This window comes from Zosterops lateralis (genome assembly GCF_965231275.1).
Source record: "Zosterops lateralis genome assembly, chromosome: 6".
Taxonomy (NCBI): Eukaryota; Metazoa; Chordata; class Aves; order Passeriformes; family Zosteropidae; genus Zosterops; species Zosterops lateralis.
In genome coordinates this window covers 20,191,127-20,207,038 of record NC_139761.1, presented here as the reverse complement: position 1 = coordinate 20,207,038, position 15,912 = coordinate 20,191,127, and the positions used below count along the sequence as shown (strand labels likewise).

The 15,912-nt window shown below is 40.2% G+C and overlaps 1 protein-coding gene across 3 annotated transcripts in view; it reads left to right on the top strand.

Annotated features, from left to right (window-relative positions):
- Window positions 1-1,326: 1,326 nt before the first annotated feature.
- The window catches only part of TSHR (thyroid stimulating hormone receptor), a gene marked incomplete at both ends in the record, with an annotated part of 40,679 nt that continues 26,093 nt past the window's right edge, over window positions 1,327-15,912 (top strand). The window contains 3 exons of one of the 3 annotated variants that reach the window (XM_083864159.1): window positions 1,327-1,496; window positions 11,407-11,478; window positions 14,595-14,669. In XM_083864159.1, coding sequence (XP_083720285.1) covers window positions 1,327-1,496; window positions 11,407-11,478; window positions 14,595-14,669 — 317 coding nt within the window. The remainder of the gene's footprint in view (window positions 1,497-11,406; window positions 11,479-14,594; window positions 14,670-15,912) is intronic. The other 2 variants (XM_083864160.1, XM_083864161.1) reach the window with 2 other exon arrangements.

Here is a 15,912-nt window from a genome sequence, read left to right as displayed (position 1 = left end):
CTAAGGATCCCCCATCCTAAGTGCAACTGATGGGGTTTCTCTCTTACACAAGATATAACTGCTTAACATGAGCCCTTAAGATCAGGATTTATATTATATTTCTTTATGGCCATAGTATCTTTTGCTTACCTTAAAAAGATGTATTGAGGGGATTCATTACATTTAGGAAACACATACTGGTGAACTGACTTAAAGTACTTTAAAAGAGTTATATCAAAATAGTATCTGATTTATTGTACTCAAAATGTTTGAATGGTCGGGGTCCGACGTTTCGCCGCTGCCTTTGAAAGCGGCTCGACGGGCCGGTCCCACTGCCGGCGTGGGTCTCGCTGCAGGGCAGGGCAGGGCAGGGCAGGGCAGGGCAGGGCAGGGCTGGGCAGGGCAGGGCAGGGCAGGGCTGGGCAGGGCTGGGCAGGGCTGGGCTGGGCAGGGCAGGGCAGGGCAGGGCAGGGCAGGGCAGGGCAGGGCTGGGCTGGGCAGGGCTGGGCAGGGCAGGGCAGGGCTGGGCTGGGCAGGGCTGGGCAGGGCAGGGCAGGGCAGGGCAGGGCAGGGCAGGGCAGGGCTGGGCTGGGCTGGGCAGGGCTGGGCAGGGCAGGGCAGGGCTGGGCTGGGCAGGGCAGGGCAGGGCAGGACAGGGCAGGGCAGGGCAGGGCAGGGCAGGGCAGGGCTGGGCAGGGCAGGGCAGGGCAGGGCTGGGCAGGGCAGGGCAGAGCAGGGCTGGGCAGGGCAGGACAGGGCAGGGCTGGGCAGGGCAGGGCAGAGCAGGGCTGGGCAGGGCAGGGCAGGGCAGGGCTGGGCTGGGCAGGGCTGGGCAGGGCAGGGCAGGGCAGGGCAGGGCAGAGCTGGGCAGGGCAGGGCAGGGCAGTGCATGGCAGGGCAGGGCAGGGCTGGGCAGTGTAGGGCAGAGAGCCCGCTCGCCCCGCACAGTCCCGGCCGCCCGCGGCAGGCGGCCACGGCATGCCAGGGCTGCCCCGGACCGGCGGCTGCGGACGGAGCGCGGGGAGCGGCGCGGCCGCGGTGAGAGCCGGGGAACGGGCGCTGGGGGAACCGGGGCTCGGGGAACCGCGCGGGAGCGGTGCGGAGGAGCGGGGGCCAGGTCCAGCATGACCGCGGGATGGGCGCAGGCCGGGGCCAGGAGAGGGACCCTGCCCGATGGCGAGGGCGCGCAGGGCTTGCTGAGACCTTTCCTGACCCCGCTTGGTGAGGAGGCGGCGTTGTCCAGCACAGGTGCCGCCTTTCCCCGGCAGCTTCTCCCGGCGGGGCAGCGTGGTCTGCCCTGCGGCTCCGGGATCTCCTCGGAAAGCGAGGGCAGAGCGGGAGCGGAAGATGCTGTGCCTCACGGTGGCCTTCCAGTTGCTGCTGGTGCTCGTGCTGTGCAGTCAGGGCGTAGAGAGGTGTCCTTCAGCCTTCTGCGAGTGCTCTGACTGGGAGGACTACAAAATCACTTGCAGGGACATCTACTTTATCCCCAGCCTTCCGGAGGACACCCAGACCCTGTGAGTACATTGGGGTGGTTTAGGGAAGCCAGCTGTGAGTGTTCATACTCTGTGGGCAGGAGATGCTCTGAGCTACTGTCCTGTGAGATGAGGAAGTGATGAGAGGGGAGAAGTGCTGCAGATTCCCTGGGCGGGACGGGATGGTGGAACGGCAGTGTGCAGACTCTGCATGTGGCAGGAGGAGGTAGGGAAAGTAGCTCTCAAACCGTAAAGAGCTATGAAGAGATGGTTCATTGGATCTTAAGAGTTCTGTGTAAAATACGGGAAAATAAGTAACTGGGCTGTTTGTGGGCGCAGTGAGCACTAGGCTGGATTCTATGTGGGCAAGTGCTCAGGGGGTAAGGGGAAGGAAAGGTAGAGCAAACACAATTTTGTGATTAAAAACTCATAGGAATTGGATGTGTCACCTCACAAAGAGTTCCACAAAATCCTCTGTGCATTTTCAGCTTCTTTGGAAAAGCTAGGGGAAAAAAAATCCATGGGAATTGAGAATCCAAGTCTATTGTCCGGGAGACAGAATGCTTCAGACGAAAATGTGGAGTATGGGATAAAGCAGCAAATTTAGAGCTTGCCAAAGCGATAGAGTAATTCAGGTACCTCAGCCTAAGTGTTTGGTACGTTACAAACGCAGTAGAAGATCTTGACTGGTTCCTGCTGCCAATGCAGATGCTTCTTTTGTCATATCTGTCAGTTAAATTCTGTAGTGAGACTGAAATGGCACCTGTCAGCTAAAACTGAGCAGATTAATCACTCCTGGCTTTTACTTTGTTTCTTGAGGTACAAAAGTTTTATAGTCTCCATGGGAAGGTTCATTTGTAAATATAGATTACTTTCTGATAAAGTAAATTAAGTCAAACTCAGTTGATTTAATTGCAAGGTAAAACAGGAACAGAGTGATTGGTTTATGTCTTGATAATGATTCTCAGGACTTTATTTAAATAAGAACCGTTAAATTATTTGAACTTATTTGAATACTTCTCAGATTTTTTAACACTGAAAGCAAAAGCTTAAATAGGTCTCTTGCCTAGGAAGAAAGAAAAAAATATTTGTGTTATTTCCATTATTTTTGCTTGCTTTTAATTTTTTGGATGGTTAGACTGCAGTATTTCAGTTAATAAGATTTTAAATTATACAAGTTTTTTTGTTATTGTACTTTTATATACACAGTATATTTAAGTTGAAATTGCAGTAATGTTAAAACATGCACCAAGTAGTATGTTCTTTGAAATCTACCATGACAAGTTAGAAAATATAACAGTTTCAGTTTATAGGAGAAAATGTCTTTGTACAGGTATTCAAAAGAGTTAATAGAAACAATGAGATCACATAATGAAATTTGTTACTTTCCTTGAAATATACTGGTTTGGTGGCTGAGCAGTACCTCTCTACATACAGCTCCAGAAATAAAGCACTTTGGCCACTGGAATTCTCGTGTTTTAAACACCTGTAGTAATGGGGGCTGAAAAATAATAAGCCATTGTTTTGAAAACACAAAAACACTCCATGAAGATCTTATTTCCATGGGAAAAGTAATTAACAAAAACAACTGAGAAATATTTTTCTGTTTATTTGGGGTGATATTTAATCACATGCACCTATTAGAGTGATCATTGCAAACTTCTCAAAGCATGTGCTCCATACCACATCAAGAAAATATTCCAGGTAATGACGATTGTGATTTTATAGTGTATGGCAGAAGTGGCAGAACATGTGCTGCATAGTTTTTTATTGGAAAGCAAATGGAAGAATTATCTGAGGAAATAAGGAAAACAGAGCTCTTTTCACACACAAGCCCCACAAACAAACAAACAAAACATAACCCAATCAAACACAAAAAAACCCACTTTTTTTTTTTTTTTTTTTAACTTCAGTTTGAAGTTTTCTCTCTGGGTAATGTGTGATTATGTAGTCCCTTGCTCTCTGCAAGTGTCTTAATATTTCTTTCCCTCCATAGGTTAAATGAAAGTCATAACAGTTACCTTTCAGCTGTTTCAGACTGGATTATTTGCATGTGGCAGTTAAAACAACACACAGAATTTTGTTAGAGATTGCAAAGTGTGTGCCTCTGATTCTGTCATGTTTTCATCCTTTTGCCCTACAATATGCAGCAGTTCTGAATCAAAGACAAAAAGATTCCAAAATCATTGAAGTTTCTGTTAACCTTAAGAACAAATGAACACTTCTTTGAGGTGAAATACGTAGCTGTATATGTTTGCACATTTTATGCTGAAACTCTCTACAATTTTCCCTAAATGCAGCAAGTTTGTTACTTTAGGCAAAGTAATTCTGCTTCTTTGTGGTAATGTGTGAACCTCAAGATTGGCAATTTAAAAACTTTTTTGTGCGGCTACTCAGTTTTGTAGGGTTTGTAGAACTAAGAGACTGGTGAGTCTAGGAACACTTTTCCAGCTTTTGGAGATGATGAGCTCTTTTCAGTGCATGGGATCTTGAAACTCCAATTAAAATTTCATTCTGATTATTCAGTCAGAATTGTTCTCATTTCCCTACCCTACTTTAAGAGAATGGGGCAAACCTTTTTTTAAAGAAATGCTTATAAGAAATTCCAATAATGGTTTATTTCTAATTCTTTAGTGGAAAAGTGACATGAACTTAAGCAAGAAAATTGTGTTTATTTTAAACTGTTATTTAGCCAAATACAGTTAATGTAGGTGCTTATCCAGAATGCCTGAATGCACACGGATATTGATCTTGGAGATGTCCTTTTTTTAGTATAAGATTTATTTATTTTTTTTACTTACACATACAGATCGCCAAAACCCCACTGAACATTTTTCCAAAGATATAATTGCACCATAATTATTGAATTATTGTAAGAGGCTTCTTGGCATTATTATGATGACATATACAGATGGTCCAATACACTAGGTCGAAAAATATATATGTATTATCATCACAGTTAAAGTAAAAGGTTGAAGTGAAAGGATTTGTTCATAATCCTAATGGTAAGTTGAAGCACTGTTCTAAGTGTTTTTAAAGTAATTTACAAACTGCACTGCTTTACTGTACATATACAGGCCAACTCAAAGTGAGCAGATGGAGAACAGGAATGAGGGACTAAGGGAACAGAGAAACTACTAAAGACCAAAATAATATCTTGTGAACATTGAATATAGTAATTTTTTTTCATTCCTTATCAATTATTGTATCAGTAACATTTCTTGTATATTTGGAGCATATAAATTTCCCTTGTCATGGCACAGAAATCCATCAAGTGCTAGGAACTGTACAAGCACAAACAAAAAAGCCGTTCCCATTCCTAGTAGAAACAAGCATTACTTCAGCATTTTTTAACTATACACATAGCTTGCTCAACAGAAAGCAGAACAAGTGCAAGTAGTTCTTTTGTAAATGCTGTGAAGAGATTAACCTCAATGAGAATACCACACATTTTTACAGAAGACACTGGTAATAAGGCAGAAGTAATTTTATTGTATCATTTCCTTGTTTGAGAAGATTACAAGTTTTAACAACGAGTTTTAATAGTAGCAAAAGAGTAGTTTATATCAGAGTTGAAAAATTCTTATTTTGGGGGTTGATTTCAATAGTGGTTTAAAAGACTGATTCTGTAAGTGTTACACTACACTGAGTCTTGAATTGCTACTATAGTCAGTTTTCATTACAGTGTTTTCTTTTGACATAACATTTCCAATCCATTACACTTCAGAAGCACACAACAGCCTTCTCTTGAATTGGGAAACAGAGCTTATTGGTACATCTGTAAAAGGAAAGAAAAAGATTAACTTAAAAAAAAAAAATCCATGTTACTACTCAGGAATAATTTACAGGTTTTTTTTTTTTTTTTTGGAAATAGCTAATGTCAGTTAAGAAGGCAACTTTTCATGAGTCTGACTCATACAATCTGTTTATATATTTGCAAAATCAATAAATGTTTCATGTTCTCCTTAGCATGGGCTTACAGAACCTCAAAACCATCTATAAAAGGTTATTATATTTTGAAAACTGGACTGTCTCTGGAAGTATTTTAAAGATGTTTAAATGATCTGCCTTCATCACCAAGTGTGACTGAACCTTCCCACATGCAGTTCAGAGAGACTACAGTGAAATGCTAATCTTCCAAAACAGGAATAAGGAAAATGAGTTACAGTCTCAGTTCCTCAAAAACTCAACTTTAAACATGCTTTTGTGTTCTGCTGGACTCAGCCTTTACATATCCTCATGTTCACAGAATATACATTAAAGAATCTCAAAAAATGTAACAATATATACTGTTACATATATAGATATATATAACAGCTGCTAATAGCATAGCAGCTTGCTAACCACAATTAGGAGGCTGCTATGTGGTAGCCAAAATTTAGAGAGTAGAAAAAGTAGTTTGCTTTACTCTAAAATGAGAAGTGAGCTATCTGCAAAAGGCCATTTTATATCAAGAGCTTCTATTCCATTCAAGACTGTGGAATCCAGTCAGTGCCCTGATACCTTACCCAAATCAATGTGAAACAATACCCAGGATTTTGCAAAATGCAATGCTATGGACTCCAGTTGAAGCAATGAGAGCAGCTACAGTAAACATTACAATTTAAGCCTAAATGTAGGCAATGAGCTGCTGGGACATACTAAAAGAAGATTAGTTCTCTCTTGAGTGAGTGTGATCTGTCTGGATCTAAACAAAAAGACATTTTAAATGGCACTCTTTATGAAGAAAGGTTGGCTCACACAACATGAAAAGTTTGAGCTATTTTTTTCTCACAAATGAGTAGATACATAAATATAGAGGCTGAAAAGCCCGTAAAGGTAATTGAAATGAAACCTAATGTTATAATTTAGCATAGGTTCATACAATAGTTTGGGTTGGAATGTACCTTTGAAGATCATCTAGTCCAACTGCCTCTCCAAGGAGCAGGGACATCTTCAGCTAGATCAAGTTGGTCAGAGTATCATCCAGCCTGACCTTGAATGCTTCCAGAGATGATTTATCTACCACCTTTATGAGCAATTTGTGCCTGGGTTTCAACACAGTCATTGAAAAAATGTCTTCTTTACATCTAGTCTGAATTGACCATCTTTTAGTTTAGAATCATTATACCCTGCCTTATTGCAACAGGAGCTACTAAAAAGTGTGTCCCCAGCTTTGTTAGAAGCCCTCTTTAAGTACTGGAAGGATGCAATAAAATGTTGCCCTGACACAGGTGCAGCACCTTGCATTTGGTCTTGTTGAACTACATGAGATTTCTGTGGGCCTATTTCTTGAGCTTGTCCAGGTCTTTCTGGATGACATTCCATCCTTCAGGTGTATCAACTGCATCACTAAGCTTCATGTCATCAACAAATTTGCTGAAGGTTCACCTGACCCAACTGTTTATCTGATTGATGAAGATATTATTCTCTGGGCACAAGACTTGTGTATTTGCCCATTACTGTCCACAGCACTTTTCACTGCTCTCCATCTGGACACTGAGCCATTGACCACAACGCTCCAAATGTGACCATTCAGCCAATTTCTTATCTAACATTCCACTAATCAAATCCATCTCTCTCCAATTTAGAGAGAGAAGCTGTGTCAAAAGCTTGACAGAAGGCCAGATAAATGACATCTGTAGCCCTTCCCTTGTCCCCTGATGTTGTCACTCCATCAGAGAAGGCCACTGGGTTGGTCAGACAGGACTTGCCCTTGGTGAAGCTGTTTTGACTGTCTCAAATCGCCTCCCTGGTTTCCATGTGCCTTAGCATAGCTTCTGGGAGGATCTTCCCAGGAAGAGAGATGAGATTGACAGGTCAATAGTTACCACATCCTCCTTTCTACCCTTTTAAAGGACAGGAACAGTCTTTCCAGTCACCTGGAACTTCACCCAATTGCCACATTAAAACACTACAGCCTCATATATTTTCTTTTATTGTGATCACAGGCGTACCTATTTCGTTACTTTTGAACTAAATTTTGATTTTGACCTAAAACCAGTACCGTTACCTTTTTTTACCCTGAACTTCAAACTTTTGTGATGGCCTGCAATAAAATGTACTCTAACTACAATAGAGAGGAGCTGTGTTTCTGAAATATTGAACTAAAAGCCTATAAATTGCTGCAAAGAAAGTTCAAACAGGACCATGAAATTTCAGAAAACAGCAGTCTGAAGAGGCTCACTTCGTACAGGGAAAGAGAGTAAGAATAGGCTGTAATTGCTGACTACTATTGTGTTTAATCAGAGAAACACTAAGTGCACATAATTGCTGCCAGATGCTCAGCAGAGGTCAAAAAGTCAAACTGAATGTTAGGAAGTATTAAGATAGAAATATAGATGAAAATAAAGGAAATTTTTTGCTTCTGATTGTGTACATAGCACCTGGAAAAGGACATTCAAATGTATAAAATTACTTGCAGACAAAAAACATAGCAGCCACTAGCTTGTGTTTCCTCAGATCCTCCTTTTTGCCTCACTAGAAGACATGCATGCTGCTTTTTTTTTTCAGATATAAGCTCCCTTCATCACCATGATATTTCAAATGATGAAATGTCAGAATGATATCAGAATGGAATCAGCCACACCCTTCATTGCCCTTAAGTGCAACACATCTGGTCCCATAGACTGCTGTATGTCTGGTACACTTCAGAGCTTCTTTGGTCTATCCTCTACTCCAGGTAATGCTCCATTTCCTCAGGCTGTGCTGCCAGGCAAAGGACTTAAGAGGCCAGGGAGCAAATGAAACAAACAACAAAAAACCCCAACTGTGGGTTTGACCCATACTTCTGAGGGCCAGCCTGGCAGAAAAGTGGCTATAATTAATTTGAGACAGACTGCTCCTCGAAGGTGTTTTAATTAAGAAAAGGTGATTTAATAAAGAAAAAATAACAAAATAACAAACGTTACAGATAATAAATAATAAGCAGCGCACAGGCGCCTGAGAAATCTCTTGCACCTTGCTACAACACCTCGAAAAGCCTGGAGTTTCTCTGTTCTCTCTATTTAGTACTTAACAGCCTAGGTGGGCTTTGGCCCAATGAGAGTAACAACAGACTTTGAGTTACATTCTCGGAGTCCAATCCACACTTCTGGGCTGGGTCCGAGCCAATTACAAAGAGAAACCCACAGAATCTTCTAACTAAACTTCCTAACATGTCTGAAGGTGAACTGAAGCTCTTTCCCTATTTGGAAACACCTGCTGGGTGTGTGGGGTGCATCACTACACCCAACATCAGAAAAACAACAACAAAAAACTCCACAGAAACAAACAAACAAACAAAAGTTGCAGAAAAGTGGCCTGATTTTGGTTGGGATAGAGTTAATTTTCTTCATAGTACCAAGTATGGTGATGTGGATTGGATTGGATTTATATTTGTGCTGGAAAAAGAGTTGGTAATTCAGGGATGTATTAGTTATTGTTGGGCAGTGCTTAGAAAGTCACAGCCTTTTCTGCTTCTCATACTACCCCACCAGGCTGGAGATGCACAAGGAGCTGGGAGGGGACACAACAAACTGACACTTTGCTTTGTTGAACCTAGTGCAGATGCCTTGGCCCATCATTCCAGCCTGTACAGGACCCTCTATAGAGCCGTCCTACCATCCAGCAGTTCCAACATTCCTGCCCATCTTGGTGTCATCTGAAAACTGACTGAGGATGGGATCATTCCTTCATGTAGTCTTTTTTTACCTAAATCCAGTCAGAAGCACTTGGTGACCACAAATTGAGCAAGGATAAGCTCCAACATTACGGATTGTTGTTTTCTGTTTGCTATAAATTAGCAAGTAACCAACCTAAATTCTTGCCTGTCAGTCTGACAGTGTCCATATGTACCTCAGTTTGTAGAAAGAGGATACATTAGCAGTAAGAGCTTACTTTCAGTGACTACTTGTTCCAAATACTGACCTGTGCAATTTAATTTTGAAAGAATCTAGTATTTCTTTAATTTTTTTAGGGCTGGGGCAGTTTTGAGGGATACTTTACGTTATTCTGTTGGACTGCTAGTTGTAGGAAAGCAGCTATGTAGTCTTGCATATTCAGAAGTGTTTCCCTACTTTCAGAGTTCCTTTGCTGTGTGAATCTTTCCCTCATTCCTACCATATTGGTAATACTAGCACTGGACACTAGGTGGTAATCAGCTTCTGGTAAGCTCAGCATGAATTTCACTATGTGAAATGCCTTTTTATAGCTATTTTTGCACCACTGAAAGACTACAATGCAATTATTTCAGAATAATTTTTAAAATATTTTTTGTTTGTGTTGGATTTAATTAGATATAAAAACCTAGAAACTAATGTGTCAATTGCTGTTTATGTAGCCATTACTTTGTTGTCATGTTTATTTCTCCTATATAAAAGCTAGAAGGTAACTGCTTGTGATCATTTTCTCAGAAAAATGAAATTAGGAACTAAAATGTTTTATTTTGTTTTAAGTTGACAAGATCTTTTTCACATTGACATATGGTAAATTTTTCCACCTGTATTGGTGGAGAATAGTTCATTAAAATACATAAAGCTTTTGTTGACATGATTCAAATTATAAATCATATAATTTCAGTCTGAAATTCTTTGGGTGATGTGGATTTACTTATTGGATTTTGTAGATGTGCATTTAAAAATTCTTTTAAAATGAAGAGGCAACCATGTGAAATATATATTTATTTCCCTAATGTATCGTACTGAAGTAATAGCACTGATACAGCTGTGGATGTTAAAATAATATCTATATGGACACAACCTCTGGACTAATTGACATTCCTGTGGCTGGGGGCTTGTATGGAGCAGGTGTATTGAGGTCAAGAGAAACATCAACCCACTGTTGGAAAAGTATAAGTCTACTCATTCTTGTAACAAGTATATGGGATTAGAAAGGTAGACTGGGGGAGTAGATTCATCCCTTGGGATTATAGGAATTTATGTTAATTTATACTTTAATTCAAGACAAAATCTTGAAGATTTTCTACATATATTGTTATTATTAAACTCTATTTCTAGTTTTATTTCTTGTATGCAAGTTCCAGAAGCTTGATAAATCTCAAGATGATAATATATTTGGCTATGTAAATCAAACATAATTATAGTAATCAGATACTTGACATTATGAAACAAAACAGAATCGGGAAATCATCCTAATTTGTTTATTTCTTTTTTTCTTCCACTGTTGTTAAATATCAGCTAGGGGAAAAGTTTATAATTTGTTCTTGATTATTCTTCAAATTATTCTTCAAGCTATTCATTGACTAGATATTCTGTAAGTGTACTCCCAAACAGTATTGGGAAACCAAAGATTAAGAACAGGTTGTAACTGTAAGTTTAACACCTATCGTAGGCTGGTTTTCAAAAGCATTTCCTCTTTTCTTATTTAGAGGAGTGAGCCTGCTGGAGATTGATTCTCTTAAGAGTTTGGTTGTTGATAAGTATCTCCCTTAAATATTGTGGGTTTTTCTGAAATCTCCTTAAGATGGGTAAGCTACATGCCACTCCTGCATCAAATGTCTGGGGAGGAAGAATGAAGTATTTATTGCAAAGAAATGGAGAATTCTGGGGAGGTAGTATGCAGTTGCACTAATTCAAATTTGGCTGACATACCTGAATTTCTTGTTCAGAATAAGGGATGGGATATCTTTGTGAAGCCTGAAATGATTAAAAGAATTCTCTTAATACTTCATTAATTTCAATGGGCAAATTGTTTTTCTGGTGATGCTCTGGAGTTTTGGAAGGTCCATCGTCACCACTGACTGCTGAGCTCTTGGGAGGGATGATGCAGAAAGCTGCAGTTTAGATTGATGGAGCACACCAAACAAAACAAGCCACATAATGAAACAGGAATAGAAATGAAGCAAAGATGGCAACACAGAGAAAAGGCAAGTTAAGAACAAAAATACTGGAGCAGAGCTGAAGCCGTGTAGGACTTCTTAATGTTAAATTGTACTTACCAAAGAATATTAACCACCAAACTTTTGTTTCTCTAGGAGGTTTTTGGAGACTCATCTAAGAAAAATTCCAAGTGATGCTTTTTCCAATCTCCCCAACATCTCTAGGATGTAAGTTCTGTTCGGTTTCTGATACTGTTCTTTTAAATTTTTGTTAGAAATTACTTTCCTTCTCCAAAATTCTGTGTTTGTGTATAAAAATTTACGAAATGAAAATATTTGTGTACCTTTGCTACCTCACCACTTACATTTTAGAACTGAAGGAAATAATTCTATTGTTTATAACCTGAACCAGTTATAGGAAGGCACATTTGTGAACAAGACCACTCCTCTACTGAAGTCAATGTGATAAAGCTATAAAACATCTTTTTAGTTTGCAAATTACAGGAAATAATTTCACTCATAGCAAATTAACATATTCAATTGCTGGTCCTGGCTAAAAATTTGTTATGATTTGTAGCACATCTCATTGGAGACCAGAGACATTTCTAGACTAGAGATGGCCTTTCACCAAAACATTAATAATTGTGTGATGTGAGAGAGACTTCCATTGTGTCAATTCCTTTGTGTGCAAACATATGCATGGATACAGTCCACAAAAGCAGAACCAGCTGTGTCTACATTTGTCCCATTGAAGGTGGCTATGGTAAGGAAACTTGCCTGTCCGACCATCCAGGAGTCACTCTGAGAGTCACGTTTGCACCATTACCAGCTTGACCCCATATTTCCCATAGCAAAGTCTCAGATATCCAGATCTTCTAATAGTTTAATCTTGATTCAATAACTAAATAACAAAATAGCCCGAGTTTGGTCCCTCCAAGGAGGAGTCCCAAACAAAGGGATCCCTGGGCTTTTATACCCTCACAGTCTGTTCATGTTTAAGTCTGGGGTCCTTGGCTCCTATTGTGTCTCACCTGGCTGCCCACAGGTCCCCATGCCCTTTGTTATGCAAAGGGTCAGTAGTTCATGGCCCCTTGCCTCGAGCTCCTCCTACCCAGAACTCAACCTGCAGCTCACACTGCAGCTGCAAACCCACACTGAATGGATTCCTCAACAGCTGCCCTTTCACTGAACTGCTCGTTGATGTCAGCAGCTGTGACAAAAAGTTGTCCCAGATTTGTTTCTTCTTTGTCGCTGGCCCATAATCTGTGATCTTGTTTATGTCTGTTTGATGCAGTGAATTTCTCTGCCAGCTCGCAATTCACTCCCCAGAATCAGAGCCGTGTAATTTAGGAGGGGCCTCAGGAGGGCTCTAGTCCAGAATCTGCTCTTACAATCCAACCAGAATGCATAGGGCTGTAACAGTCTGGTGCTCAGCTTTATCTGTGGCCACTGTTAACTAAATAAGCCACCTCGTTCAGGAACAGGCCCACTTTTTTTCTTGTTCAGCTTTTTATTACTAATGTAGCAATAGGAATTCTTCTTGCCCTTGATGTTCCTCGAAAGTCTCAATTCTATATGAGCTTTGACAGAATAGCTGAGGATTACTATTTAAGAATTCATGAAAAATAACTTGGGGGGAACATGGTCTGCCTATTATATTTTATAGTTTCATCCAGATATATTGAAATAAAGACTTCCTAAAATTCTTATAAGTAATTGTCCTTGGATATCTGCAGTTTCATTTACCATCTCAGTTTAATCAGATAGATGGTGAATCTTTTGGAGGATTTTTGGAGAGGGAAGAGAAAGAATATCCCTCACATGGTGTATAGTATAATATATTAAAAGGATAAACTTAGTTTAGAACATAGTTTGATTCAATATAAAATGGTGTCAGCCCTTCTTTGGCTCCAAAATCTCCAGCTGTCAGTTCAAATTTGAATAGTCTCAGTGCCCATCTGGATATTCCTTATATCATTACTACAACCACAAAACATGAACTCCCACCTTCTTGATATAAACTTCAGGTTAGGGAATCAGTACCTGTGCTTTAACTACAACTTTTATGTGTATGTCTTGGCCTCTAATGTACCAGGTCTCATTTGCCTCTCCCAGCCCATAATTTCTGTGCAATGAAAACTTTGCAATGAAAATTACCAGGCCATTCCTGGTTTTGCAAATTCATCTAGAAAATGTCCTGAAGTTTCAACAGCGGAATATATACTGTGTTTACTGTTCAAAATACAGCAGTTCATTTTGCTATATGGTGTCTACTATATGATTTCCACAAATAAACAAGTTTTTTATCCATACTGACTAGAAAATTTAGTTGTCCTCTTTATGAACTTTGTTTAAACAAAAATTTTAGAGCTACAATTTCTCTTAAATTAATGCATATTTATGTACTCTTGATAGCCAGAAGTTGAGATTTCCCCCCGCCCTCGTGCTGCTTTTCCACATGAATTAAAGAAAAAACATTTTAATTACATGCTTAATTGCAAAGCTAATTCCTGTCAGAAAGTCATCACGGGATAAAAGAAGTTTTATAGGATATTCAAATGCAAGAGAAATTTCTGTTTTCCACTGTTAATAATGCAAATATACTATATCTTGGTGAAAGGACTTCACCTGGTGTTTTCTGCTGACTTAAGGATATATTGAACATTCAGTATTTTTAAGGTCAAGGATAAGAAACATTTTTTCTGGGTTTAGGATGATGCTTTGAGGTCACATTCATGAGCACCTCACAAATACCTGGTTTGTAGCTCCTCAAAGTGTTTTCACCACAGGTTCTCCACACAAAGGAGCATCTCACAGTGCTCTCTGCCAGCAGCCCTGTGTAAAGCACGATTCCCCTGTGCCACTTTCCTGTGCCACACACAGTGCCTTTCCCACCCTGTGCACAGCCAGGGCCACCACACAGCTCCCCACACCTCACACATATCTGCACCTCCTGCTGATACAGCAGAGCCTCAACTCAGTTTCCATTGCCTTATCTGCTCCTGGCTATGCCCTCCTGAAGTGCCCCACAAAGCTGCTCTCCATCAGCACAGAGGACAACAGGGGCAGCTGGTGGGCAGCAATACAGGGGATGCAGAGGCTGGAAAAAAGCAAAGAAAGGAGAGGGGGGAAAAGGAAGAAAATAAGGGCTGGGAGAGGGCCTTGTGACTGCTCCCAAATGTTGATCTGATTTAAATCCTGCACTCTCAGGCTCTTTCTGAGTGCCATCATAGCTAGATAAGAAAAAAAAAAAAAATGAGACAACAAATGAAGTGGCATGATGAGCACTAGCTGTGGCTTCCCAGTGTCTGAGACCTTTTATTTTTCTGTTTGCTGGTGTTTAGTTACATCTCTATAGATGAAACACTTCAGAGTCTGGAGGCCCATTCCTTCAACAGTTTAAGCAAAGTCACTCACATGTAAGTACCGTAATTAAATAAATGAATACAGTGATAAGATAAATTTGGAATGAGTGGAAAAAACATACAAGATGATGTTCGTCATTCCTGTCTCCTATATAGCTAAATATTCCTTTTCTCATTTTCTTTCCCCATAATGTGGAGTGAGTCAGTCTCTTTTTTGAACTTATTTACTGTGCTTGTTTTCCATACATCTTTTTGATTCCCTTGCTCTTCTGTGTCTTCCCATAGAAATGTAGGTAAATGTAGTGAGAAATTAGTGGGACTGCATCATGGTCTAGAAGTCAAGTTGAAATAAAATGGCAGCTAAGAATTATTTCTGTCAATTTACTGCAGGTAAGTGTAAAACAGTAATAAAAGCATCAGAAATAAAATCAGAAGGACCAAAGCACAGAACAAAATGGCACTAGCTGGAGACATCAAGAATAAGTAATCATTCTGAAAGTGCACTAGTAAAATGAAGAGTGTTTATATGGTTATTAAATGGAACAAGAATATTATGGAAAAAGGCTTCTGGGAAGTGTTTTTACACCTTTTTGTTCTCATGGTCTGACAAATTCACACCAAGCGACACTCTAAGGGCAGTTACAGAACTGGTAGGACTCATCCAGAGAATTCTTGTCATCCATCAGGACTCTGTCAAAGTGAGAATGCAATGTATTGAATAGAGAGCTCCATAGGATCCATCCTGTATCTAGTACTCTTCCATGTTTCCATTACTGATCCAAAGGAGGGATTGGAAAGTGTGCCACTGTTGTAAAGCTCAACTGAATCACAATCTGGCATATTTCAGAGACTTTTGTTTGCAAAGGTTCCATGGGAGAGCACAACTGGTCACCATGGATCCAGAAAATATTGTCAGAGAGAAAAGTCTTTTGTGTCCAGAAAGAAAATATGCCAGAGGCAGACTGATTTTTTTAAGGTTGTTGCAAGAGGTGAAAGCTACCACTCAATTTCACACTAATGTTTGAAAAAGTAATAATAATGTTGAAGTAGATTAGACAAGACTCATGTCAGCCTTGAGGAAATGTATTCCTCTGTCTGGTATAAACAAACACTGGAATTGTTTTCCTGGAGACATTGTCTTTACCACTGCAAGCCTTTAAGGCTGTATGATCTGAAATTCCATAGGTATATTTAACCTTCACTCAGAGAATGATTGAATTAAATGATGATTTAACACTGCTGTATTTTCTATGCTTTCTTCCTTTTACTTTATACAGTGTGAATCAGAAAGACTAAC